The sequence below is a fragment of the Corapipo altera genome, unplaced genomic scaffold (genome assembly GCF_003945725.1).
Source record: "Corapipo altera isolate COAL_440 unplaced genomic scaffold, ASM394572v1 23, whole genome shotgun sequence".
Classification (NCBI taxonomy): domain Eukaryota; kingdom Metazoa; phylum Chordata; class Aves; order Passeriformes; family Pipridae; genus Corapipo; species Corapipo altera.
The window spans coordinates 18867129-18893200 of NW_020884878.1; the positions used below are offsets into that span (position 1 = coordinate 18867129).

General features: G+C 38.7%; 1 protein-coding gene across 6 annotated transcripts in view; it reads right to left on the minus strand.

Annotated features, from left to right (window-relative positions):
- Window positions 1-438: 438 nt before the first annotated feature.
- The window catches only part of YLPM1 (YLP motif containing 1), a 36627-nt gene continuing 10993 nt past the window's right edge, over window positions 439-26072 (minus strand). For 2 of the 6 annotated variants that reach the window (XM_027637675.1, XM_027637680.1), the window contains exons 5-21: window positions 22313-24556; window positions 19874-19979; window positions 17585-18065; window positions 16365-16457; window positions 15805-15979; window positions 15510-15655; window positions 14977-15164; window positions 14312-14374; window positions 13902-14021; window positions 13444-13620; window positions 13142-13225; window positions 12831-12914; window positions 11359-11445; window positions 8294-8345; window positions 3108-3238; window positions 1205-1384; window positions 439-842 (exon numbers count right to left, since the gene is read on the minus strand). In XM_027637675.1, coding sequence (XP_027493476.1) covers window positions 1238-1384; window positions 3108-3238; window positions 8294-8345; window positions 11359-11445; window positions 12831-12914; window positions 13142-13225; window positions 13444-13620; window positions 13902-14021; window positions 14312-14374; window positions 14977-15164; window positions 15510-15655; window positions 15805-15979; window positions 16365-16457; window positions 17585-18065; window positions 19874-19979; window positions 22313-24556 — 4378 coding nt within the window. In that variant the 3' untranslated portion in view covers window positions 439-842; window positions 1205-1237. The remainder of the gene's footprint in view (window positions 843-1204; window positions 1385-3107; window positions 3239-8293; window positions 8346-11358; window positions 11446-12830; window positions 12915-13141; window positions 13226-13443; window positions 13621-13901; window positions 14022-14311; window positions 14375-14976; window positions 15165-15509; window positions 15656-15804; window positions 15980-16364; window positions 16458-17584; window positions 18066-19873; window positions 19980-22312; window positions 24557-26072) is intronic. The other 4 variants (XM_027637679.1, XM_027637676.1, XR_003526708.1 and 1 more) reach the window with 4 other exon arrangements.

Below are 26072 nucleotides of genomic sequence, written 5' to 3' on the forward strand. Positions count from 1 at the left end.
GATGTTTCTCTGTGAGACAGTAAACTTATGAATGCAATGAAATACCCTGAAAGGGATCAGTGTTGATTAAAAGACATAACACCAAAATGAATTTTCTAGGCTGTGCCTTCAGAGAACTCTGTAGTACCTGTTTTCACATTGAGCATTAATGAAAAGTTTTTCATACATTGCTACCTTGAGTATTACAGAGCCACCCAACAGCATTTATACTCACGTAGTAATGAAAATTTGACATAACTGAGAAACTAGGATCCAAAAAATAATAATTCCTGCTCTCCAGGAACATGAACTTCTAAAGGCCAGCAAGACCTGAAGTCTTAATGGAACACATTCCAGAATATGAGTACAGTACCTCTTCCAGGTAAGGATGGTTACCAACACGTCAACAAAGACCACATTTAAAATGTCAAACAAAACCCATACTATATGGTCCACCAAGAACACCGAGTTTATAGTGAAATTTATTGTTCTGCTTCCTAATACAATAAGCTACAAGGTACATACAGTATAAAACGAGAACGGCCACAGAGCAAAGGTGATAAACATTCTGTGATGGTACAGTGGAAGTAACATCTGTCTAACCCTTCCACTTTATCCCACAAAGAGTAGCTAAAACTACTGACCCTTCCCCCCCACCCCTCAAAAAATATTAAAAAGTAAACTGTCTCTCTCACTTAGGAGCAGTGGGATTCAATGAGTTTTTGAGGGCACTGGTTCTCTGCCAGTATCTCAAGAAAACTGCTGAAACTAAAGTAACAAGGAAAAACTGTGAAGGTGGGAGTGACACGACCCATGCAAGATGCTCATGACACCCTGGTTCACTTCTCCTCAGAGCAAATGGCCTGTAAAGAAAGGAAAAGTTTGTTACATCAAGTAAACCAGCAACTAACATCATCAGAATTAAGATAAAGTATGCAAAATCTGAACTGCACAGGACTAGGAATACAAATAAACTATTCTTTTAATGAAACCATAAGCTTCCTCTTAATAAGGTTGGGGAGACTGATAGCTAACAATCCTTCTCCCTTTATTGTTAGATGCTGTGCAGAAGGGTACACATTAACATAGGCACAGCTGACACCTGTTACACAACCTTCCAAAACAAATAGTCTTGTCTGAGAGAACTCTAACAATGATGTGAACTGCAACCTCAACTCTTAAAAAACATCAAGGCTATAAACACACAGGAAGACTGGATACTTACCTTCAAGGCACAAAAATCCACTTAACCACTTTTTCATATATACTTGGTGCGGTTGAGGGCTCTCTCAGCAAGGTGACCACTTTCATCTGTTATCTTCTCCCAGTCTGTTTGTCCAACGACAAAACCGATGGCCCTTTTCCTGTCGGCATCTTTTTTTTCTTCTAGATCTGCCCACCGCACCTATGGAGAACACCTTATCAGCATAACCCCTTAAGAAATCCTGATACAAGTCTAGGCTTTCCACTGCAAGTACTCATTTTCCTTCACAGGTAAGTATTAACCTGTTTTCCAACAGGTAAAGATGGAAATTGCATCAGTTACATTATTTTTAATTGAACACCCCAGCTGTTCTATGGAGTAGAAAAAAGGTACAGACGATCACCCTTTTCCATTTCAATAACATAATTCTAAGCATTGAAGCATAATTACTACAATTATTTCTCTGTTCAAAACAATGCTTTCTGCAGGAAGAATTATCCAAGATTCATTTAGTGTCTTTATTTTCTGTGCAACCTATATTTCAATTGTACAATGCAAACATCTAGAAGAGAGCTATGAAACTACAGAAAGATGGTGTTAAAAAGCAACTCAGCAATGAAAAATGAATGAAGGACAGTTTTCTTCTCTATCTTGTGTGATATATTTCTATTTAAATATTTCCACTATTTTTTACACTAAATGAACTTCTTCACACATTTGTTATCTCTCATCTTTACAGCTTTACAGTTCCACATCTCCCCTGTAGCTCTTCATGGTAATGCAGATCCCTTGCATTTATCCTGTTCAAACATACACAGTGACACCCACAAACTCAGACCCCGCTGGGAGTGAGAACAACAGTGGGGAAGGAGTGAAAGAGATGATGCCAAAAGGCTGCAGTCACTAAAAACTCAGCTGTAACACACCACTGCAGGACAAGAAAAAACAGTAAGTGAAAGAGCTCTTCCCTGACATACTCATTAGTCCCATTCAGGCCAGTGTGTTACTCAGGGACATAGCCTTATCAACTTTCTGCCAGCACCTCCCTATCCACAGTCTACCTGGATTTCCCCAGACATTACTACTGATAAGCAGTGTCAGCTTTCTTCCACCATCACCTCCTCTGCCAATGCCTTAGGTATCTCCATTTCTCTCAGGCATGCTGTCCAGTACTATTTAACATCACAGAGCAAAACAATCCCCAAAACACTGACAGTTAAATTACTTTTAGTGGCAAAAGCCAGTCTTTCTATTTTGAAGGAAAAAAAAAAAAAAGAGTACTACCTCTTTCTATTATCTTTCTTTCATCTTCTTCTGTGATTTTTCCCTTTTTTTCACAATAGCATGTGAATATATGGCATTTTGTTTTCAGAACAGAACTACACATTATCTCTCAACGTCTACAAGCCATAATTGATGTAAAACCTACATAACTGATACTTTCCTGAGATGAATCTTTTTGAATACCAGAACAGTGTATTGTTTCTCTGTCTACTTATAACAAAACATAACAAAAAAATAGCTTAAGAAAATCATCTTCTCTTGGAATCTCTAGTGTATATCACACTATCTCACCACAAAACAATACAGCATAAAAAAGGACTCTGTGGGTTGCTCTGAAATAAAGTGCATCATCTCCTTTAGCAAGAAATGGGACGATTCCATTTTCAACCTCTAAGCCATGCCCACGCACAGTTAATCTGTAATTCCTAGGTTTGTTATAATTAATATGTTTACCTCTGAAAAACCCTACTTGCAAGAATAATCTCTTACAGAATCTAATGGAACAGCAAAATGAAAAGTGAGCCAGTGAAACTCCCATATTCATAGATGTTGAATGACTTGATACTAACAGACTAACAGTCTTTCACAGAGACTGTTAAATCATCACATACAGACAGTAAGTCATTTGAAAATTTATTACCCTTTTCTTTCCAGGTTCAGAAGCACGTGTATCATAATCATCTGGAAGTTGCAAATAATCTTCCATTCTGCTGGCAATTGCTTCCCAGTCACGTTTCCTTTTAGTGCCAGTCCGCAAACCATCCAGCTTGTCTGAGAACAAACACAGAGCCTCAGCGTTAAAGGAGAATTTTTTTTCTAATATTTACACACACAAGATGAGAGTGGAAAATTTTTCAAAAGAAAGAGCAGCAGAACTTGTACATCCAGCTTGTCTTGACAGGTGGAATGATGAGACTTGAAATAAACTAGAGAAGACTCAACACAGTTTTCCAGCTTTATTGATCTCTCATGTTAACTGTGTCGCAATAACACTCAGTCTTGTTACGTGTATGAGGGAGAAAAAGTTTGCTTTTCCAGATGATCATATTATATGGAGTCTATGCTCGCAGGTACAATATAGCCAACAACAGCTAGGAACCACAGACTCACCTTTCTATATTTGAACACAATACTGAAGCTGTAGCATTTTTCCAAATTTGGGGATTAATACTGTGTCAAACATGGCATACGTGCAGTATCAGGGAACAAGTGACAATCACATAATTGAATGCAAAGACAAGTTTTTGAGATATTGTTTCTGCTAAACAAAAAGATCCTTGGAAACCCTGATCTCCCCCTTTCTTTTTCTCTCCCCATAAGGCAAACTACTTTAAAAATCCTCCAGAACTGGGAAAAAAAAAATCTCAGAATTTCTTCTTTCATGGTGTAAGAGGTCAGTCATGAATATTTGAGCAGGGCATTTGTCCAACAGTCATAATTTTCTTTTTTTTCTTACTGAACCGATATAGCATGAGGAGAAACCATTCCTACATTCTAAAATTTTGTTCCTCTTTGGACACTTATTCTCAGTAAAAAAATCCCACCTTCTTGAAATCATGTGGCAAGTTGCTTTTGGACAGGAGATGAAGCATTCATTGCAAGATTACAAATAACAAAAGCATGAAAGGAAAAACAGCTTTACAAGTCAAAGTAAATTCTATTACTTCTATGTTATGGTATGCTACCATTTTATAAGCCAACAATTCAAGTATGTGTAGAAGGAACACCAAGCTTGGCAATTATATTCTGCAAACCATTTCCAGTGATGTCAGAAATATTGTTTCAGAAGTCACCATTGTAATTAAATTCACCCACAAAAGGCCATAGAAATAAACCAAATACAAGACAGCATTATTTTCTGGGTAGCAGAAGACGATGTTCAAAGGTATGTATTTAAAGAAGCTTAGTTCAGAGATGAGTTTTTTGACTTAATATGGGAGAGAAAAGAGTAACAATGGAGATAATGTGATTGTATGTACTACAATGGCACTGTAGACTAGTATAATTCAAACACCATAAACTAAGGAAGTTATTTCTCCCTCATACAGCTCTAAGATTTTTAAAGACTTCATCTTTGCCCCATTCCCTGAAACAGACACAGAATTTCTTCTAATAAAACATTTTAACCCCCCTCTGCTTATTTAAAAAGCCAACATTTAAGAAAAATGTTCAGAATATTTGTATCTGTTACATGGTTCAGTTAAGGTCCTTCTTTTGCTCTAAGTTAAATCTGCCAAATTTGATGCTCAATCTCCACAGAAAGGTGACACTCTCTCTAAAAGACAAAATTGATTTATACAATATTCCTGTGTTCTTCCATGTACTTCAGCATGTAGTGTACTTGCACTGTTTCTCAGTATTACTTTCAATCAACGTAGATAATTCGTAATGTTAAGGGTTTCCAGAAAAAAATTAACATTGAAAAGGAGATCAACAAATGCATTGAGGAGCATTTAGGAACACGAAAAACTGAAAATTGAGGAGCTCTCTGTTGGCATGTACCTGTAGACAGCCATATTCCTGTTGGAAGTCAACATGCTACGATGCTAGCTCACCTCATTACCAATATGAAAGCAAGTTCAGTCTCTCTCTCCCTGCTGCACACAAAACCGAAAACATTCCCAAGAAATGTGTAATGCTCAAGCATCAATAGAAGGGTTGAGAAGGCATTCTGAGTATGCAGTTCCCCTGTCCCTTTTTGTTACTGCTACACAGAATTTATTTTAAAACGTTCTCTCTCTCCATGTTTGAAGTTGGATTGCTTTTCCAGAGAAGTCTGCTTCCATCCATACTATCATGATTCAAGGTACATGTATCATGCAGTAGACACTACAGAGATGTCAAAAGCCTATCACAAAGGATTATTTCAGAATATTCTTTTCTGAAAATGAGAGAAGGTGTCACTTTGTAACACTGGTGCTTGTGAATATTCATGGCAGATGATTATTTAGTGTTAAAGTACTAGACATCATTTTACCATTTCAATTTTTAATAATGAAGTAGCAGCATTTCTGAAAACCCACAGAACTTAAAAACTCACCTTTAGAATTTTAATAATACAGCTTCTGAAAGTAACTGAGTTAATTAGCTCCTCCAAAAACTAAATGAATCAATCAGCTAAATTTTGCTCTTCTGAGACAAAAGCCACAAAGTTTTACGTAAAATGTTATTTGTATTCTAGACCAAATTTTACAATGGTATCAAAGCTTCACCTATGGCAGAGCTTGTTTCTCCCTTCCTGAAAGTTTGTAGAAATCATCACTAAGACGCACCTTGAAAAGGGGTATTGCACTAAACACTTAGTATATAGTCAAAGTTTAAAAGTGAGAGTCCATTACTTTAAATTTCAATAGAAGAACCCATGTGCAATATGCACCGAGACAGACCAGTGGTAGACTTCAGAATAAAACTGTGGCTGTGCACAACACGTAAGACAATGATATACCACACACATACTCAAGAGGAATGCATCACTCCTGCCAAAATAAATCTGAGCTAAAGCAAGAGCTCTGGGGCATACAGCAATTGTCACAAGTCAGTGTTTGCAGCTAAAGAACTCAAACATTTCAGACCTTTTCTGACATGTATTACAATCAGTAAGATTTTATTGTGCTTTCCTGTAACAATATCTACTCATAAAGAAAACAAAAAAGCAAAACAAGACTTTGTGCTGTTTTTGGAGTCTGCACTTACATCAACCTCTGTAAATGTGTGCCCTCTGGGACTAATGCAATAAACCTAATGGGCAGGCCAGCTCCCAGGAAATAACTGAAATTTGGAATAACAGATGCATAGCACAGTTTACATGCCTCTCCAGAAATAATTATAACTGGTCATCTACAGACTCTTACTGTGAACTAATTAGTAAATAGAATAATTCTTACTCACAGACTGCAAATGTTTATAATGCATACCTTGAGCTAAAAGTTGCCTGCCCTGACAGAGCAATTTTCCAAAGAAACCGCATTTATTACATAGGAATGCCTGTTTTATTAAAAATGCATGTTTTGTCAGAATTTACTTTTAATCTATAGTCCTATATATACATATAAAAATGAACACATACTAGAGGGTAGTTATAAAATTGTGAATACAGATCTAATAGAAAGCCATTCTTAGCACCTGTATCTGTGTTTTGCAGCATGCTAACATCCAGTTGTTAATGAAGTTTGACTGTTAAAGGACTACTGCAATAGCCTTGCAAATAATTTACTTCAGCATAAAAGTGACTCTGCTGTCTGCTCCCCATTTTAAATTTAAGTGGTCACCATATAAAAATCCTGCATTTTATCTTATGGAGTTTTTATTGCATAAGAAAACACAACACAGTTCTTAGTTTCTATTTGCTAGCAGTATTTTGAAAGCTATCTGTAAATTTCTGCTGCAGTCACAATTGCCACATCGTTAGAAACTACACTTAACATCATGTATCAGAGCATTCTTCAACAACACAGGTTTCCAGTACTATGATTTCATGCATAATTGGAGAAAACTCATTATAAACTTAAGAAATAATTTTATATTATTAAAAAAAATTATTGTTTATAACAAAAATTCAGATCAATCCTGATATAATACTGCCTAGCTGCCTAGCTATTTGATATTTCAAAACAATTGAGTAGAAGGCACCTCTGGTTATACTGCAGGTGCCACAACATCAATATATTCCACAAATATTTACATGACTTAAAAGAGAGCACAGCAGCAGAAGAGATGATGTAGCTAAGCATTTAACAGCAAAAGATGAAAGACTGTTTTATGTAAGCCAGACCTTCTAATGCTATTTCTAAGGTGCAATTGTGATTCTGGTCACTGAAAAGTAATGACACACAGGGTTGTACCACACATGCAGGAGTAAACCTCAGAATGTTAAGACATGCTGTATCCCATTCAGGTATTTGTTACTTCTCATAGACATGACAGAAAAGAGCAGTTTTGTGCAGACTGTCTTATAAAATCTTCACTTAGAACCATTATTGTTCAGTTAAAAAAACCCAAAACAACAAAACTGATCATAATGACCAGAAACCCCTTCCCATGTATACTCCTTTCACCATAGCCATGGTGAATGCATTTCTGCCTGAAAGTTGCTTTTGACTTTGACAGAAGCCTAATGTCAGCACTTATGTTTAATGCAATCATCAGCACTATTCAGAACAAAAAGCGCAGCAAAAATGGGGCTCACATGCTTCTGGAAAGTCCATTTTGCATACTACTAAGAAGAATTCTAGTACTCTTCTGGAACTGAAAAGCATAATTAACTTTTCAGCACCTAAGCTGTTGGAAAGATACACTGACGCCTAATCATTCAGAACCAACTTCAAAGCATGGCACTACTTTGTCCTTACAGATGTCAATTTTGGAAAGTGAGAAACATCTCCAATACAGGTAGGTATGAGGCATGTCTCCAAGAATGTAAGAAGTTACTCATGACACTTAGGCTTGAAAAAAGGTATGCAGTATGAACAAGAACACAGTGCAATGTAGGTTGACTCTTTGCTTATATTAAAAGTATAAATATGGAAGAGATGAATAAAGAATAAAATACTGCTTTTTAAAAATTTTAAGACAAAGTACTTTCCTTGAACAGATGGAAGAACAATTAATGAGTATATATAAACCAGTGATGATTAGAAAGTAGTAACTCTTGCCTCTGGCAGAAGACAAATTCTATTTCTGTATAGATGTTTTTGCTGTTTCAGACACATGTATGAAATCAACACATTTATTTGTCTTTGGTAGGGAGGCACAGTAAAAACAAAATTTCAGGTTTTGCAAACATCATTAGATATCAACTATAAGAAACAGGAAAAAAAAAATACCCACCTAGCTTTGCCTCAGAAGTGTCCATCTCCCATTTGCTTTTCGGAATGTAACCCTAAATCATACACAGAAAGAAGCTCGGAGGATTAGAGAGAGACACACATGCATATCACTTTTGAACTGGAAACAGCATTATAATATAGGGAGCTTAAGGTATTTCTTTTTGTAAGGCACAATTCTGGTTATCAGATGAAGGAGACCAATTACTCAGTATTTCAGAACTTCTGCATCCACTTCCCATTCAGTGATTTTAGAAGCCTTTACAAATCATAACGAGAGTGCTGCCCTTTGCAAACACAGAACTCCAGAATGAGTCTAACAGGCAGCAAAGGTGCTGTGTGCACAGTTCCTGTATTGTATCATCCCAGGTGGCAAAGTTATTGCAACACAACTTATCAGATATAAGGAATATTCAAAGCTTTACAAGCATAAATGAAGAAGTTACTGCAAGTTTTTATGAATTCTCAGATTTACTACATACAAACTTCACTTACTCCTTTTGAAGGGACATACTAAATTCATGTATGAATGGTTAATTCATAATTAAACAAATTTTTTTGTTGTTTAAAAGAGAGTATCTGCTGAGTCACTAGGATTTAAGTATTATTTTTCATTTTAAAATAATGCTCTTAGCTCAGTGATTCTTTTAAAACACTTTTCCCCTATAAATAATGTCAGCATGTGTAATGATTTTTAGCCAGTTTATTCTTTGTAAACCCGCACAATGATATTAAGTTTAGAAAAAAGGTATTTATTTTAGTTATCTTCTTGTTATCTTCTCTTTTTATACTCTTTGACAAGTAAATCCTTACTAAGCAATCCTCATTTCAGCTGTTGAGATTTGGTATAAAAGTACTTATGTTCCTCTGTAATCACACAAAAAGCTCAATGTAGTGAGTGGAAGGCCTGTGAGAATTCCATTACTTTTACAATGTTTTTTAATAAAGAGGGAAAAGAACTATTCTAGAAGATTCCAAGAAGAAAACAAACAATCTACAAATCAGTTTTATGTCACTGACTTCTTTCCTGCTCTATTTATAGGTCGCCTCCACTGTGGTAAACATACACATATTTGTTAATGCTACATGTTACTAAATCAATGTATTCCAGATTAAATTCCAGTATATTCCAGAGAGCTACACTGCATTTGATTATGCTCAGCATTGCTCTTCCAAAATCCTTGAATGACCTTTTTTCTATCAAGCATATATCAGTGACTTCAGGTTATCAGATCTCTGTATTTTCTTGTTTTTAATCAAATCTGAAATTAATGCAAACCAAACCAGTTTGAGCTGCAATATTTCCTTGTAAGATATAAATAAGCTTCATGTATATATGTATATTTATACTTTTAAACCAAGTTGCACATTAAAGTTTGCTCAGAAAGTTTACACCACAGCTAGAAGCCTGCATTAAATGAAGTGATGTGTGATACGCTGGTGAGAACACTAAGTTAAATACATCAATAATTCATACCATCAAGCACAGAAAAGCAGGAATTGTCTGAATGCCACAACCCTATGGGAGTTGATAATAGCAAGAAGAGTGACTTTGATGGTGTGAAATGGCCTACTGTGTGCTGAATCTATACAATATCCCAGTCCTTAGATAGGATAAGCAAAGATTCAGACTTTATCCATTGGTACAAGACAGTTGGATATTTCAAGGATATCTGCCAGATGGCAGGAACTTCAGACCTCTCTTTTTCCACAGGACTAAACGCAGCAAAATGAATTGCAGAACCCTTACCAACTGCTCTCAAGAAGGTAAGAGATACCAAATACAGTGTAGTGTTCCACCTGTCTGATATAATTCTCTCAGATTAGCTATCTGACTGAATACCAGAAACTACATACAGCAGATAATTCTTTGTTATTTTTCCTGTCTGAATAGAACACATTCTTATATGTAGATTACTTTTAGTTATTTAATAATTTGCACAGTTTCCATACCAAGCTTTCTTTGTCTCATAAAGAAAAGGCCTATTGTTATATGTGCTGTATATTAGGACACTCCCCCGAACCCATAAACACACATGTACACACACACATTTATGCACAGATGTTTCAAAAGCTAAAGACAACTTTCTCTTTTAGCTATAGCTCATTTCCAAGAAATGAGACAAGCAGCCATATTCTTGTTAACATGGATGCATCTTTGAAATGTTCTAACCACACTTTATGAAGTCTCATACTCTGCGTCAAAGAATAATTTAGTAAAGAGAATGAGTCATGTTGCAAAAAACAGACGTTTATTAAAATCCACTTTTCCTAAAGCTTTTTAAAATTCTATATTTCAACTGCTTTCTAAGCTGCCACTCCTGAGGAATAGTAAATTTCCATCAAGGAAAAGCACTTCGCTTGTCCCAGACACTTTTGGTTACTTCCTGTTTATTGGACTTTAACTGCTTGGTTGTGGGAACCAGGGTTTGAGACATTCAACTCATCAAGCTCCCAACAGTTGCAGCTCCAACACATACCAAGGAGTTACAGCAGGAAGCCTTCCATAGCCTTTTAAATACATACCTAAAAAAACCAGCCCTCAGGGAAATTCTATAACCTTCATTTACCCAAGAGACCTAAGCCCTCATCTTGGAAATACCTCCTGACAAACAAAACCAGAAAACTGTGGCAGAGAAAGCAGTCTTCATACATGTTGTCAAATACTCTGAGAGTTGAGGAGAGTTCTTTAGACATATGAAAGGAAATAAGATAAATTAATCTTTGTCTATTGTTCCCATCCCTCCACTTAGTGTAATTCTTAGATTATATGGAACACAGCACTATAGTGTACTGCAATTTAAAAAGTCTGTAAGAGGCATTTTGCCATGCTCCACTGATAATGCTGTTTGTGGAATATACTCACATATTCTTACAAATAAATTAGGAAGAAATAACATGATTTATCATTAAAGTTCTCCTAGAAATGTTTAAGGAAAAAACGACTAGAAACATATGTATTAAGATTGCACTACTAAGAATGGCAATGAGTTGGTGCTTGTAAGCGTGAGATTCTTCCTCAGACACATTAATGAAAAATTTGTTAGAAATGGTTGATGTGTCTCCTACCAGTTCACTTTCTTCCTCCTCTGCTGTGTCCTTCTTGACTTCTTCTTTCTGGTCTTCAATATTTGCATCAAAATCCTCCATCTCCACCTGTTACAAAGCACAAGTACAGACTTACAAGGCACTGCCTGACTTCTAAGTATTTTCTTTTTAGCAAAGTAGAAGATTCCAAGTTCAAATAGAAGAGAAAAGAAAGGAGTCATCTTCGAAAGTATGATGTTGCAACATATATGAATATTGTGTCCATTCTGCCTTTCTTCAGAGGCAGGTTCCCTTCTAGCAACAAAGTGACAAACTGTGGAAAAGTAATCATTTATTCTCTTCCTTGACATGCATTCCTTGCACTACCAGTACCTCTAACACCAAGATACTTCTCTTGATTCCCACATGATCATATTTCAAAACTCGAAATCTCAGAAAAATATCTTAAACTTGCCATTTACATATCACTGGAATGGCTCTCTCTGCATAGAGCATCTCTATTGAGGCTTTATCTTTTATATATTTTAAAATTGCAGTAAAGAATAATAGTAACCACAGAGATCAGCCTAACAAAATACATGGATGCTTGAAGACATACAGCTAAGCCTGCTCATCTAATGCAATACCTTCTGGGGTCCACAGCTCTAACAGGGTCTCATGCGCATACTGCAGAATACACAAAAGTCTCCAAGTATGCATCATTTCTTATACCATTTGTAAAACCTTGTAAACCCAAATCTGCCTTCTCTGAGTTGTCTGCTGTCCTCTTAAAGATTATTTTTTTCCAGTACAAAGAATTTGGAGATTCAAAAATAACCTGCTGACCACGAAGACTCTCTGTCTACTTCAGCAGTTCACCAGTTTCTGTGGTCATTGCAAGAGCTGTTCTAACAGCAACAAGCAGCTAAGGTACCTTCACGAAGACGATATGATTAACATATAGTATTCCCAGAGCTTCTGACACAACTGCCAAAGAATGCAGCAATACAGAAAGTTGACACACCAAAGATGTATGTCATGGCAAGCTGCAAATGGAATAAAAAGGCAGCATACTTGTACAGTTACCTTTTATTAATTTCTTCATTTCTCTGCTATGTGTCTGTATTTATCAAAACAAAGACTGAGTTCAAATTTCTTTCCTTATTTTATCCAACTAATTTCTCAAAATACGATCCAAAAAATCCAGTAGTCTGCAAAAAGTGCTGAGTTGCATCTAAGTGAGCATTAAGATTCTCTTTAATTGATACTCAAGAGTTGCTAAGAGTAAAGTAGCTTCGACTCTTGCTCAAAAAGGCGATAAAAACTTGCTTCCAAAAGGTGATGTTTGGGTAACTGGTAAGAATAATGGAATACACTTACCTAACACAGTGATTCTGACTTTCTACAGTACCAACTATAACTGCCTTGTTGTGATCATATCTTTGTCTGCTTTATATTTTCAGTATAGTCACATTGACATAATTTGTAGTTTTAACAAGCACAGAAGTTCCCACCTCTTCGATAGCAGCATCCTGCAATAGAGAACGAATGTCCAGGCGCATCATGTGACGTGGTGCTGCCTCCCAGTGCTCAGACATCTAACAAAACACAAACAAAAAAATATAACAGATTCATTTGTTTTCTGATCACTAACAAGATGTATCTGTACTTAAGAAAAGCGATTTCAATCAATCCCATGAAATAACTACATGTTCTTCTTATAAAATGTGTAAGCATTATGCAGTCTACAGTTTTCAAACAACAGCAGGCCCAAAAGCACAATAAACTTATAATTAATCCTATGGCTACAAATGTACACAGTTACCCTGCTGATATCCTTTAGCTTGCGTCCATGAATATTCCTCTTGGAACACGTCTGGTTATCTGCACTCATTTCAGCTAAGTACACCTAGAAAGACAAAGACAATATTAAATACTGTAAAACAATTTTTAGAGCTTTTTTTCTACCTGGTGATACACTCCGCAGTTGTACATTTTAAGAAAGGTAAACTTGTAACTGTACACCACAGCTTTTTTCCTGAATGTGGGAGACACTTTGCATTCAAATGTTTAGAAATATCAGCATACAGCTACCAGCAAGTTCAAATTCTATTTAGACTCCATTACCTCAAACCCCTTGGTTTTTGCAGCACTCCAAAACTGTTCAAAATGTCGCACTCTATCATTGATAGCATCAAGGATAATGAAGGGAAAGAAGCCATCATCCAAGGTCTTTTTGAAAGTTTTAAACATGCTGGTACGATAGGTCTCTTCCATATCAGCTTCATATTCATACTCCATCACCTTTATCAAGAATAAAAGCATTTAAGAAAGAGGACATCTGTAAAAATGCTAATGTTCAACAGCTGAATGTCATGACCACAAAGCACACTGGTATGAGAAAAGCACATTTCAGGACAGCTTTTAAGAATTTGGCCATACCACCCTAAGATATATTAACCTGTTTTGAAAAAACGCCCATAGACATCTGCACTATTCCCGACCACAGACTGAAATTTTGATTGCCTCTGTGTTTTTCCAGAATGTTGTTTCTTTGTCAAGAAAAGCAACTGAATTAAGAGTACCTTCTTTTTAACTTTTTTCCCTGTATCTGGGTCTCTCTCTTCTTTCTCCACTTCAGTGATAAAATAGTCATCCAGGCTGAGCACTCTTGGTGCAGGTCCTCCACACTCTACTTCTTTATCCTGGCAAGAAAGCAAAAAGAAAACATATACTCTTGCTGTAAAAATTGCATTCTGCTACACAGGATCTTCAAAACACTTGTGGTCAACAGCAGTTCCCTGCTCTGTATTCAAAACAAGAAGAGAGCCGTATCCCTCCTGTTTGGTGATAGTGGAGGGGAGTCACATGCCACATGAAGACATGGAACATGAAATAACAACAGACTTGAATTCCAGGCAAATAGAAAACAAGCAGCAGAGGAAGCACATGTAAAAGACAAGCAGCACTACACAGTGAGCAGTTGTTTACATACCCTGATGAGTTTTGCTACATGTGTCTTTCCGCTGCCAGGCAACCCTCTCATTATGATCACAATCTGAAACAAAGATCATGTAACAGGATACTGGACTATATTTAAGAGAATCTCTTGCAAACATTTTCTTCAAGAAAATCATGTGCTGTGGGCTCACACTTCTGCATATGATCAAGCAAAGCCACTACCACAGTTCACTGTCTATTTACAAACCGTGTTGTGAGGAATGGTAGTAGTTCCACATAATTCAGAGTTTTTGATGTTAATCATCTTAGCAGCTTAGGCTGCATAAGATATTATAGATCTGGTTCAGTTTTATAGCCTGAATTGTGTTCTTTCTTATTTTAAATGGTGTAATGCCAAATCTCTGACTCTGTGTAAAGCCAAGTCTTTCCTTTGATACATCAAAAACCCAAGTGAAGATCTTATAAGAGTCCAAAATACCTTAACATTACACACTAATTTCCTTTTAGCATTCCAAGGAGTTTACATCTCCTGTAGACTCCTAATAGTTATGCTACAACACTAAGCATTTGCAAGGAACCAAGTTAAATTCCAGAACTTCCTCAGATGTACACTTGTTTGCAACATACAACACCCATGACCATTTTGTCTGAATACAGACAAAGTAGAAACCAATTATTGCTTTCAGAATGCATACTCACTCTCTCTGGTCTGCTATCCCGTCCTGGTGGCTTTAAAATATCATCTACATTTTTAGATTCTGGCTTCCTTTCCATTCTTGGAGCAGGTGGTGGTTGACGGGGTATTGATGGAGCAGAAATAGGAATCCTTTCCTCAGGGTAATTTCTACGATCACCTTCAAATTCCAGTGTTTGGACAGAAGAATTTTCTTAGTTCAGTAAAATAAAAAAATTAAGATGTTCATACACAGCTGAGCTGATTTAAACAGACCTTCATTATTTAAATTTAAAGATAAGTCCTCAAAATAATTCAAATTTCTGATTTTGAACATATTGCAACCAAAGACAGCTTTTAGCAGAGTATATCACTGTTTCATTCATGATCTCATCACTCCTGAGAAACAAAACTGACACCACCTAAATAAATTTTCCTGAATTATATATTCTGAACAAATAAATACTGCAAATCAATTAATCTACCAATTAATCTTCACCTCTGCAAATCCATATTTTTCATAATATCCTAGCATGACTTCAAGATTGAGAAACTGTACCTCCAAACATGGAAGGCCCATGATCATATGCTGGGCGATCTGTCTTCCGTTCATATGGTGGTCTTTCAAAACCACCTCGCCTGGAGGATGGATGGTCTTTCTTGTCACGGTAAGACTGAGTCCTTGTAGGTGTAGTAGGAAGAACCCTGCCAAAAGAGTATTTTGTGTATTTCTAGAATTTCCGCTATGGATTCCAGAGCGAAACGAACATGCACCTCACAGGCAAAATGGACAGTCTGATGCACAGTACAACCTCAACTGCATTGATTCCAGTAATGTTCCAAAAATCACATACCTATCATCTCTGGGATGCCTCTCTTTTTCAAATCTCTCTCGTTCATAGTCCACAGAACCACGGTCTCTGTGCAATTCCCGCTCTCTCTTGAAATCCCGATGATCTGTGTTGGAATTACCTTGACGCTCAAAATAAGGCTCACGATCTCTTTCTCTGTTGTAGCGACCTGGATGCTCTGAAGAAAGAAACCCATGGAAATCCAAACTACTAATTTTGAAAAAAAAATAAAGCAACAACCAAGAGTGCAGGAAAAGTGTATACAAATATATGATATGTGGGCTAGGATGGACATAATCAGACACTGTATCTCTTTTCCAAACTGTAACAGACTACCATACCATGCAATCCTACTTAAAGCTGCAAAACTGAATTTTTAAAGTAGCTAGGTTATCGACTGCAGTACTCCTCTTGACAATATAACCTGTTATTCCTATGGGCCTCTGAAAAAAAATAAAGTAGTTCTTGCTTAAACAAGAGTTACTTAGTTTAAAATATGCCTTTAGTGCCTTAAAACTTTTCTTAAGAGCTAACTAACTGAGAGCTAGCCAAGCACTCCCTACCTTTTTGAAATGTCTGCCTTTCCGGTAGAGGTTCTGGACGAAGGGTTACCCTCTCCCCATATGGAATCTGTTCCACTTTACTGGTAGTTATATCTGGTTGAAAATAATCATAAAATAATTAATGTCTTAAAATACCTCTCTTCCATTTCCTTTCCTCTGTCATGAGAAGCAATCAGTCAGTGGCATTAAAAGTGACTGGAATAACTTACCAAAATTTCTACTAATGGATAATGCAAGAAGAGCTACACATAAATAAACAACACTATGGCTTCGAAAGACTGATGTGGGTTTGTGTGTGTGTAAACCATTTCATCTCTAAGAATGGGACTTCTGCCTTTTAAGGTGAGTTCAGGTAGCATGCAGTGTCAGAAAACTATAAACACTAAAATGCTCTGAGAGTTTAATTAACTCATAGAACTACTGTAATATCAAGAATATTAACTGAAAGTCTCACATCAGTAACAATTTTTCTAATAGCTTTTAGTAAAACATCTACTTAATGGAATTGATATGGCTTCAACTCACGCCATGGCACCTCAGAGAGAGGAAAAAACACACTTTAAATGACAACGCACAATTTAAGGACTTCTTTATGACATGATTTCACTTTTGTTTAATTCTATTTAAAATCTAGTGTTGAATTTTAGCTTTGATAAGCTCAATGCTAAGAACCGGAGCCCTTCACTGTTTATGTGTTAAATGCCTGCTTAGGGTGCAGTCCCTTCAGAAGGAGACTTTGTTTTCCTCCCTGTCCAGAGGGTACCTCACACCCATTAAGCAGTATAAAAATAATGCAAACACCAATCACATTCTGCTTTAAGTTACTAAGTCACACCAAAGAACTGTAACCATGTAAAGTATCTTCTAGCACAGTTATTTCCATACTCATCCACAAAGGGGTTAAGGGAAAGTATCAATATCAATCTAAATATAACACGTTGATGATATCACATCAGTTGGTGTTCATTAGAAGCAGCCATGACTATGCACCATTCAGTTCACACGAAATAGCTCTTTCTATGAGTATTGAGAAAAACATTAAACTCAGGGCTGGAGGTCACAGATTCCTTAAAACTGCACTGCTTAGCATCACATCACAATGGATGCCGTCTACACGCCAACTGCAGAACAAGCAAACTTTGCATGGTACACTCCTTTAGCAAGAAATTAGCAGGACTGATTAGCTCTTTGTTACAGATCAAATACACTGTAATACCCACCTCGCCCGTGGCCATAATCCACAGTTTGCTGAATGACAGGTGCTTTAGGAACTGGTGGAATAACTGGAGAAAGGGACACTGGTACAGATGATGGAACAGAGGTGTGGACAGAAGGTATTTTCACAGGCGAGGAAACAGGTGGAGGCATCATTGACTCCTTTTTACGTAACTCATACTCCATATTTGCACCTTTATCCTCATTTGTGTCCCACAGTCCGTGGAAAGAATCCTCATCCCAGCGTTCCTGTTCCACAGCAGAATGTGATGGTTTTAAAGACTGACCATGACTTGGGGTTGTAGTTGGAGTAGAAACTGGAGCATGTGGCCTTGTCATAGGTGTAGTAGGCCTTGCCAGGGGGGCACTTGGTCTTGTCACAGGGGTGGGCTGTCTGAACAACACGGGAGGCTTTATAATAACAGCAGGAGAAGGTTTAATAGCTTGGGCTTCTACTGATGCCTCTGAAGATAGCTGAGAAGAGACCTAGATGCAGAAAGCACTTTTAATGTAGCTCTGTAAAACTAACCTTCTCTCATCCTCTGTAAGTCAGTTAGTGCAATGGCAATCAGTTATCAAATCATACACATTTTCTAGTACCTCCATCAAGGTGCTATAGGTAGGAGGACTATTTCTAAAAACTGGTGGCCTGATTTAATTTGGCATTTGTTCACTATGTGAAGGTTTAAATACTACTTATTTTCTTCTTCAAAATAACCTCACCAATCTAAGGTCTGGTAGGTCTATCTCAGTTAAAGTGTCTACTGTTTTATTCCCAAAGACTCCTGCTGTCTGCAAAGATTCCTGCTGTCTGTGAGAAGGTTGAAAAAGTCTGAAAGTAAGGCAGCTTGGTGAGATGTAAAAGGATTGATAAGGCAAGTTTCTTTGTGGAAGTCACTAGAAAAATTCACAGAGAGCAGAAATATCTGGAAAACCCTTAATGAAATCAACATCAGAAGAACAAAGAAATTGAAAGGTCTTGCCCAGCAGAAAAACAAACCAAACAAAACCAAACCCTGCATGAATCAAACATCTTCATGGAACCCCGCATGCCTCAAGTCTTTTCAGCATTACAGCAAATGCCAAGTTACAGGCAGCCAGCCTTATTAGCAACATGCAACAAAAATTGCAGAATGGTTGTAGATACAAAGCTGAACTCTGTAAAAACAGCTGAAATTCACAGCAGAAATATTTGAAGTCAGGAACCCCTAGAAAGACAAGAGTTGTTTGAAAACCACTAGGCAGAGGAGTGAAGTAGTCTGCCATACTTCTGCTCAACTTTGATATTTTGTAACTTCCTAAAGCCATCAACATATCTGCAGTTCTTGGTAGCAAATCACTTCCATTATTTTACTTTACAGACACTGCAAACAAGGAAGAGGTCATCTAGGCAAAAAGAAAACTTGCAGCGCCTCATTCACTGCATAACATTTCTCTGGAGGGAGGGACAAACAAAGCTTGCTCTGGCTAAATGTCAGACCCAGAAGACATTACGGTTAAATTTACTGGTATCAGTAACTTTGGAGTTAAGATGTGATGAAGAATAAAGACTCCGTATCAACTCCAATATATATTGAACAAAACTGTTTACTTGTTCTAGGAGGGATTTATAAACCTTACTTAGCATGACTGCAAGAAGTTCAGTTGATTTCTGACTGGATATGAATTATCAAAAAAACAGGTATCTGAGAAGAGTTCCCAGAATTAAACAGGAGATGAGGCAGCAGAGAAGTAACTTGCATCACAACAGGAGATGAACTCATGGAGGTACACAAACATGAGCTTCCGTGCACTTTATATTATAGAAGGTAATGAGAGTTCCCAATGCTAATGCTAATGCTAATGCCCATGTTACATTGAAATATCTCAGTTTCTGATTGACTTATCCTCAAAATTCTCTAACTTCAAAGAGAAGAGAGCTGTTGAAGTAGGAAAAGCAGTATAAATTGTCAGAACTTAGGCAAGGAACAGTAGAGTCTTTTTGTGAGCCTTATATCCCTGTTTTGGAAGAGCTCACCTCCTTTTGCACATCACCCCACAGAATCTAGACTGTTGAACCTCATGTGCTGCTGTGCCCAATAGGTCATGCTCAGAAGACATAGTGGACTGACTGAGTAGAAAAGGCTTTGGAAAATTTAAAGAAACTAAGAAGTTGCTTTGCCTCAACAGAAGACTGATGAGGTTGTAAGGGTTGCTGGGGAGGCATTTCACAGGGAAGTTTAACCATCGGTGTGTTGGACATACACATTAATTGTAATAACTAACAGCATGTTATTAACATAAGACAAATATACCTGAAAGGCACCCGGCCTTGTGCTTGTGTTCTGTGATCTTGGAGGGTTCTGTGTGGAAATGTCAGGTTTATACTCCTTCAACTTCTGTAGCTGTTCTTTTTGCTCTCTGCACATGCATCATAAGAAAATGTTATCAGTCTATAGGTTAAATAAAAAATAAGAAATCAATGTTTAGTAGTGAAAACACATTACACTAGAATCAGGAGCCAAGTCCAAAGAAGAAAAGGACACAGTAGGCTTAACATGGGCAGTGCTGTGATTCAAAAATCCCTGTTTCACATCCACCTAATCATGGAGGTATTTAGTGTATTAGCTGCATGCTTTTTGATCACAGGTTTCCTGAGACATGTAGTTATGCTTTTGTGCTTGGCCAGAATCACTCCACTTGGACAGTAGAGTAAAGATGGATTATTAGCTTCTGCCAACACCTTCTGGAAACAAGAAACCCCTTGGAAATGCATGCATAAATGCTCTCAGTTACTTGCCCTGGTTCACATGCTAACAAGATTGAGACTGCCAAAGCACAAGAGATTCCATTATTAAAAAACCAGATGGTGATTCCAACTTTTGTTTCCTTGGTTTATATATCAAAATGCTATTTAATATACAACAATACATAATCTACAGAGCAGAGACTTAAGGCCAGACATGAGTACTACAACCACTAGATTACAAAGTTCTATTCCTTTCAGTTTTTGTTAGCATTTTTAACGTAGGCTTTTTAATTGCTAATAACTTGGTGTATTGAAGTAGTTCCTAAAGAACAACTAAGAGTGGGATCCCTCTGTAGGAGAAACAACAGAGATCACCCAGAATAGTAATGCATCTGTTCGGTGTCCAGCAGAAGGGGAACTTGGCTCACAAAAAAGGATCCCCGGTGCTGTATTAGCACAAAAAGTAAACTAAGCACTACACTAGATCACTAATACAGAACAGCATGCAGCTGAGAGTATACTGTTTTACACACAATAAAAGCAAAGTCAGATAAAGGCTTTACTTCTGGAATGAAGGCAGTTATGCACCACACTTCTCTGGTACAACTCTTGGCTCAAAAAAAAGTAATTAATAAGCAGTCTCCTTGAAGTTGTTCCCACTATTCAGACTGGGGTCACCTGCCTATAAGAACCTAATAAGAAGTACCACTATAACTAGTTTTAAAATTACCCTCATATTCAACTGAAAATCAGTATCATGTTTATGTTCCCCCTTTTTACTGGCTTAGAAAGATATGCATGTAACAACTTTCTTGCATAAAATAAGTTTTAGTTCCTACGTTTAAAACATTTCAGTCCTAATAAAACTATCTACTCTGGTAGTGATTCCCAGACTACAGTCCTTAGCTTAAATCCACTAGCTTGCAGCTAGTCACATTAAACAACAAAACACGTGCCCAGCAACTGAAGCAAAAGGGAAGTCAGGAAGCTGAAAATAATCTGTTACTCCAAACTTTTGGCAAATATTACTTTATAACACAGATTTCACAGTTACTAACACTTGTTGAATTAATTTAATTGCAGTGAATGATTAAATTATTCACAATAAAAGTTCTTCCTTTTTAAAAATAATTTGTCTTGTATTTTGGCATGCTATTAAGACCTTCCATATGGGACAGATGCTTAGCAATCTTACAAGTCTGAAAACAAAACAGCCTGAACAAAAGTGCAAAATGTGTCTACCGTAAAATGGTTTGGGTTGGAAACGATCCAACTTCCCTGCTATGGGCAAGGACACCTCTCACTAGACCAGGTTGCTCAAAGCCCCATCCAACCTGGTTTCTTCTATTACTGATTTTGTAATAAACATCAATTAAAGCCTTAGGGAGTCTAGTAACTGCTTTCTAAAAATGTGGTCTTGATGAACTCTCACATTCATATCCTCCTAATAGTTATTACTGCTTTTATGCTGATCCTCAGAACTAAGATCAACCTAACTTGACAAAATTATTCACTGACAATACTGGATTTCAAACAAGAGAGCACTGTAAAAATAAAAAACCCCCACACTTATGCTTTAATTAAAAAGCAAGCAGTATCCAAAAAATTAAATAGGTTTTAGGAATCACATTAATGTAGGTGTTGACATATAAGTATTAAAAAGCAATTATCATTGAGCTTATCTGACACTAACAAAAAGATTGAAAAGAAATTATCAACAAGCTAATTTGAGGATAACAAAAACATTGGTCAGGTGATGGGATAGATCTCTTCCCGGAAATTAACAAACAGGGAATGCCACATTCATGGGGAAAGGGACAACCATCTATGCAAGAAGAAAAATCCGTCTACAAAAGTTGTGATGGAGGTACTCCAAATAACTTGTTACACATGAGCTCCTACTATCATGCTGTGGGTGAAAGAAATGAAGCCATTACTGTGTCAATTTGAATGAATCCCACTGAATGGGGATTCCCATTCAAAGTCACAGAACCAGGCAACTCACCGAAGCATTTTGAGCTCCTGGGCAGCCTTCAGAATTATCTCATGCTGTCTTTGGCTAAGGACCATCACTCCTCCCAAGGACTGGTCAGAGTCCAGGTTTGAATCTGCTCCCAGCATATCACAGGAATGTGAAGGTGGAGGAAGGGATGAATCTGAGTGGTCATCCAGAGACCGCAGTCTCTCTCCATCATCTGGATACCACCTATCTGACAACCGTTCCCTCTCCCAATCAGTCCTTTCAGGAAGGTAGTCTTGCTTTTCCCGCCATGTGTCATATCTCTCTGGATACTCTCGAATCCTAAGCTCCCCCCTGTCTCGGAGATCTCTGTCATAATGATCTCTGTTCCTATCCTCTCTCCACCTATCTTCACGATACCTGTCCAGAGGTGGAAGAGGTGGTAATGGTGGTAGTGGAGGGATATCCAGGTCACAATTACCCATTTCTCTGTCATGCATAGCTCTCATGTCCCAGTCTCTATCCCATTCTCTGTCTAAATCTTGATCATAAATATCTGAGGATCTTCCAGTTCTATCTAGATCTCTCTCTAGTTCCCTTTCTCTTGGCCTTTTCCAGTCATCCCACCATGAATCTCGTCTGTCATGATCAGATGATAAAGGAGGTAGCGGTGGCAGAGGAGACAACGGAGGCAGTGAATGGTGGGACTGCAACCTGTCATCTCTGTCATATGCATCTACAGAATCATCCTGATAATCAGAGTTGTGATCTCTCCAGTATTGTTCTCTTTCCCAGTCATCCAATTGCTCATGCTCCAAAGAAGGGTCATCTTGACTATCTAAAGGAAATTCTTCTTGCATTCTATCATCTTCATGACCCCAAGAACCCCTGAATGTTTCATCTCGATGGTATGGAGGCAATTCATCAGGGTCATCTAGGTGAAGGGGTTTACCCATATTGCCTGTTTCAGGTCTTCCTGCTTCCCTCTCATGGCTACCTCCCCTCCTGATAGGACACCTCTCACGGCTACCAGCCCGCCTGCCCAGGCCCCTCTCACGGCTACCTGCCCGCCTCATGGGGACTCTCTCCCGGCTACCTGCACGCCTGACAGGGACCCTTTCCCGGCTACCTGCCCCCTGCATGGGCTCTCTTTCCCGGCTACATGCCCGCCTGACTGGGCCTCTCTCCCGGCTTCCTGCCCGTCCCCTGTCCCAGCTGCCTGTCCGTCCAGCTAGTTCTCTGTCTCGGCTAGAGAATACCCTCTCATGACTATCTGACCGTCCACCTGGGCCCCTCTCTCGGCTGCCTGACCTTCCATCTGGCATCCTCTCTCGGCTGCCTGACTGTCCATCTGGCATCCTCTCCCTGCTGTCTGCTCTCCTGAACATTCCCCTGCCACGGATGGATGCCTGCCTAGCCTGCCCTCTGCCTCTGTATACATATCCTCTGCCACAGCCATCGTCCATCCTGCCCATTCCCCAACCACTGTCCATCCTTCCCATTCCCCGGCCACCATCCATCCTTCCCATGCCCCTGCCACGGCCCATTCCCCAGCCACGGCCATCCCCCTGCCCTCTGCCACAGCCCCTTCCTCTGCTTACTGGTCCCTTGCCTCTATCTTCATGCATAAACGGCCCTTTCCCTCTGCTTTCTGGTCCAGGTAAGCCCTGGGTGCTATCTGAAGCAGTCAATTGGCCATCTGGTGAATCCAAATCCTCATTTCCTGTTACAGGTGTTACAGTATTCTGGTTCTGAGCAGGTGAAGTAGGTGCCTTTGACTCTTCTACTTGCTGGTTAGGATCATGTGAACTCCATGTCCACTTTTTAGGAGGGTCTGAAATAGTTTCTTTGACTTCAGGTTTGGATGGTTCCTGTTGAGTGTCTGTCAGGTCCTCATTTGGCTCAATGGGACCTGCAGTCTGTGCATCGGGAGTAGACTGTGTTCTGCTTACAGTCTGCTGATCACTAGCTGTGTCTGTAAAAGGTTCTTTGTTTTCTGACTCTGACTCTGTCTGTGCCTGCTGCTGCTGCTGTCCCAAGTGAGGCCTGGGCCCCATCCACCGTGGGCCACTAGGTCGGGAACCATGTCCATGTGAAGCATTTGTCGAAGTATAAAATTGTCCTGCTGGTCCTCGCGGGATAGACCCCCATCTACTTGAAGACTGTCCATCTGTATTCTGTCTGTCAAAACGCGACCTGTATCCTTCTGAACGCTGAGAGTCAAAACGAGGTCCTCTCTGTCTTGAGCCTTCAAACTTGTCATATCCTCTTCCTCGACATCCATCAAATCTATAGATGACACAATAGTAATTTTATTCAAATGAACATGTCATATTGAAATCCTATAGATTCATTTTATACAAAGTCCAAACATGTCCAAAGTCTAGTTGTTTGGATGTTTGGGATTCACATTCGTACATCACTGGATGGGTCAGGAAGGCCAAAGCAGAACTTTGCAAGGGATGCAAAGAGTTACAAGAAGGGCTTCTATAGGTATGTCAGCCAGAAAAGAAGGTCAAAGAAAGTGGACCCCTTGGACAAACACAACTGGTAAACCAGTAACAATGGATGAGGAGAAAGCTGAAGTACTCAACAACTTTTTTTGCCTCAGATTTCACCAGCAACCCTACACCTCTTGAGTGGATGGACTGCAAGACGGACTAGGGGAGCAAAGTCACTCCGATTATAAGAGAAGATCAGGTTCACGATGACCTGAGGAACCTGAATACATGTAAGTCTATGGGACCTGATGAGACATCTCAGAAGCCAGAGGGAATTGACTACTGTAGTTGCCAAGTCACTCTCCATGATATTTGAAAAATCATGGCAGTCAGGTAAAGTCCCTGGTGACTGGGAAAAGGAAAACATTGCATCCATTTTTAAAAAGAGTAGAAAGAAGACCCTGAGAACTACTGACCTGTCAATCTCCCCTCTGTGCCTGGGAAGATCCTCCTAGAAGCTATGCTAAGGCACACAGAGGACAGGGATATCATTGGAGACAGCAAGCACAGCTTCACCAAGGGCTAGTCCTGCCTGACCAACCCTGTGGCCTTCTATGATGACTAGGGCATAAAGGAAGAGCTGTGGATGTCATCTATCTGGACTTCTTTAAGGCCTTTGACATGGACTTCCCCATGATATCCTTCTGTCTAAATTGGAGAGATATGGATTTGAGGGGTGGGACTGTTCAGTAGATGAAGAATAGGCTGGATGGTCACATCTACAGCGTAGATGTCAATGGTTCAATGTCCAGATGGAGATAAGTGGTGTCCCTCAAGAGGTCTGTACTGAGACTAGTACTGTTTAATATCTTCATCAGTGACATAGACAGTGGCATTGAGTTCACATCCAGCAAATCTGGAGACGAAACCAAGCTAAGTGGTGCAAGTGACATGCCTGAGGGACAGAATGTCACCCAGAGGGACCTGGACAAGTCTGAGAAGTGGGCCCATGGTAATCTCACATGGCCACGTTCAAGTCCCTGCACCTGGGTCAGGGCAGCCCCTGGTATCAATGCAGACTGAGTGATGAAGGGATTGAGAGTAGCCCTGCTGAAAAGGACTTGAGAGTGCTGGTGGATGAAAAGTTGGACGTGAACAGAAAATGTGTTCTCTCAGCCTAGAAAGCCAACCGCATCCTGTGCCTATCACAGCACATCACTGAGCTCAAAATCAATGCACATACAGGACATGCACTAGCAAGTAATGAAAACAGTCTGTTCAGAACTGTACATTCAAGAAATCCCCATGACCAGAAACAACACTTTTTAAAAACCCTCAGGAGGTAGAAAATGATTAATTTATAA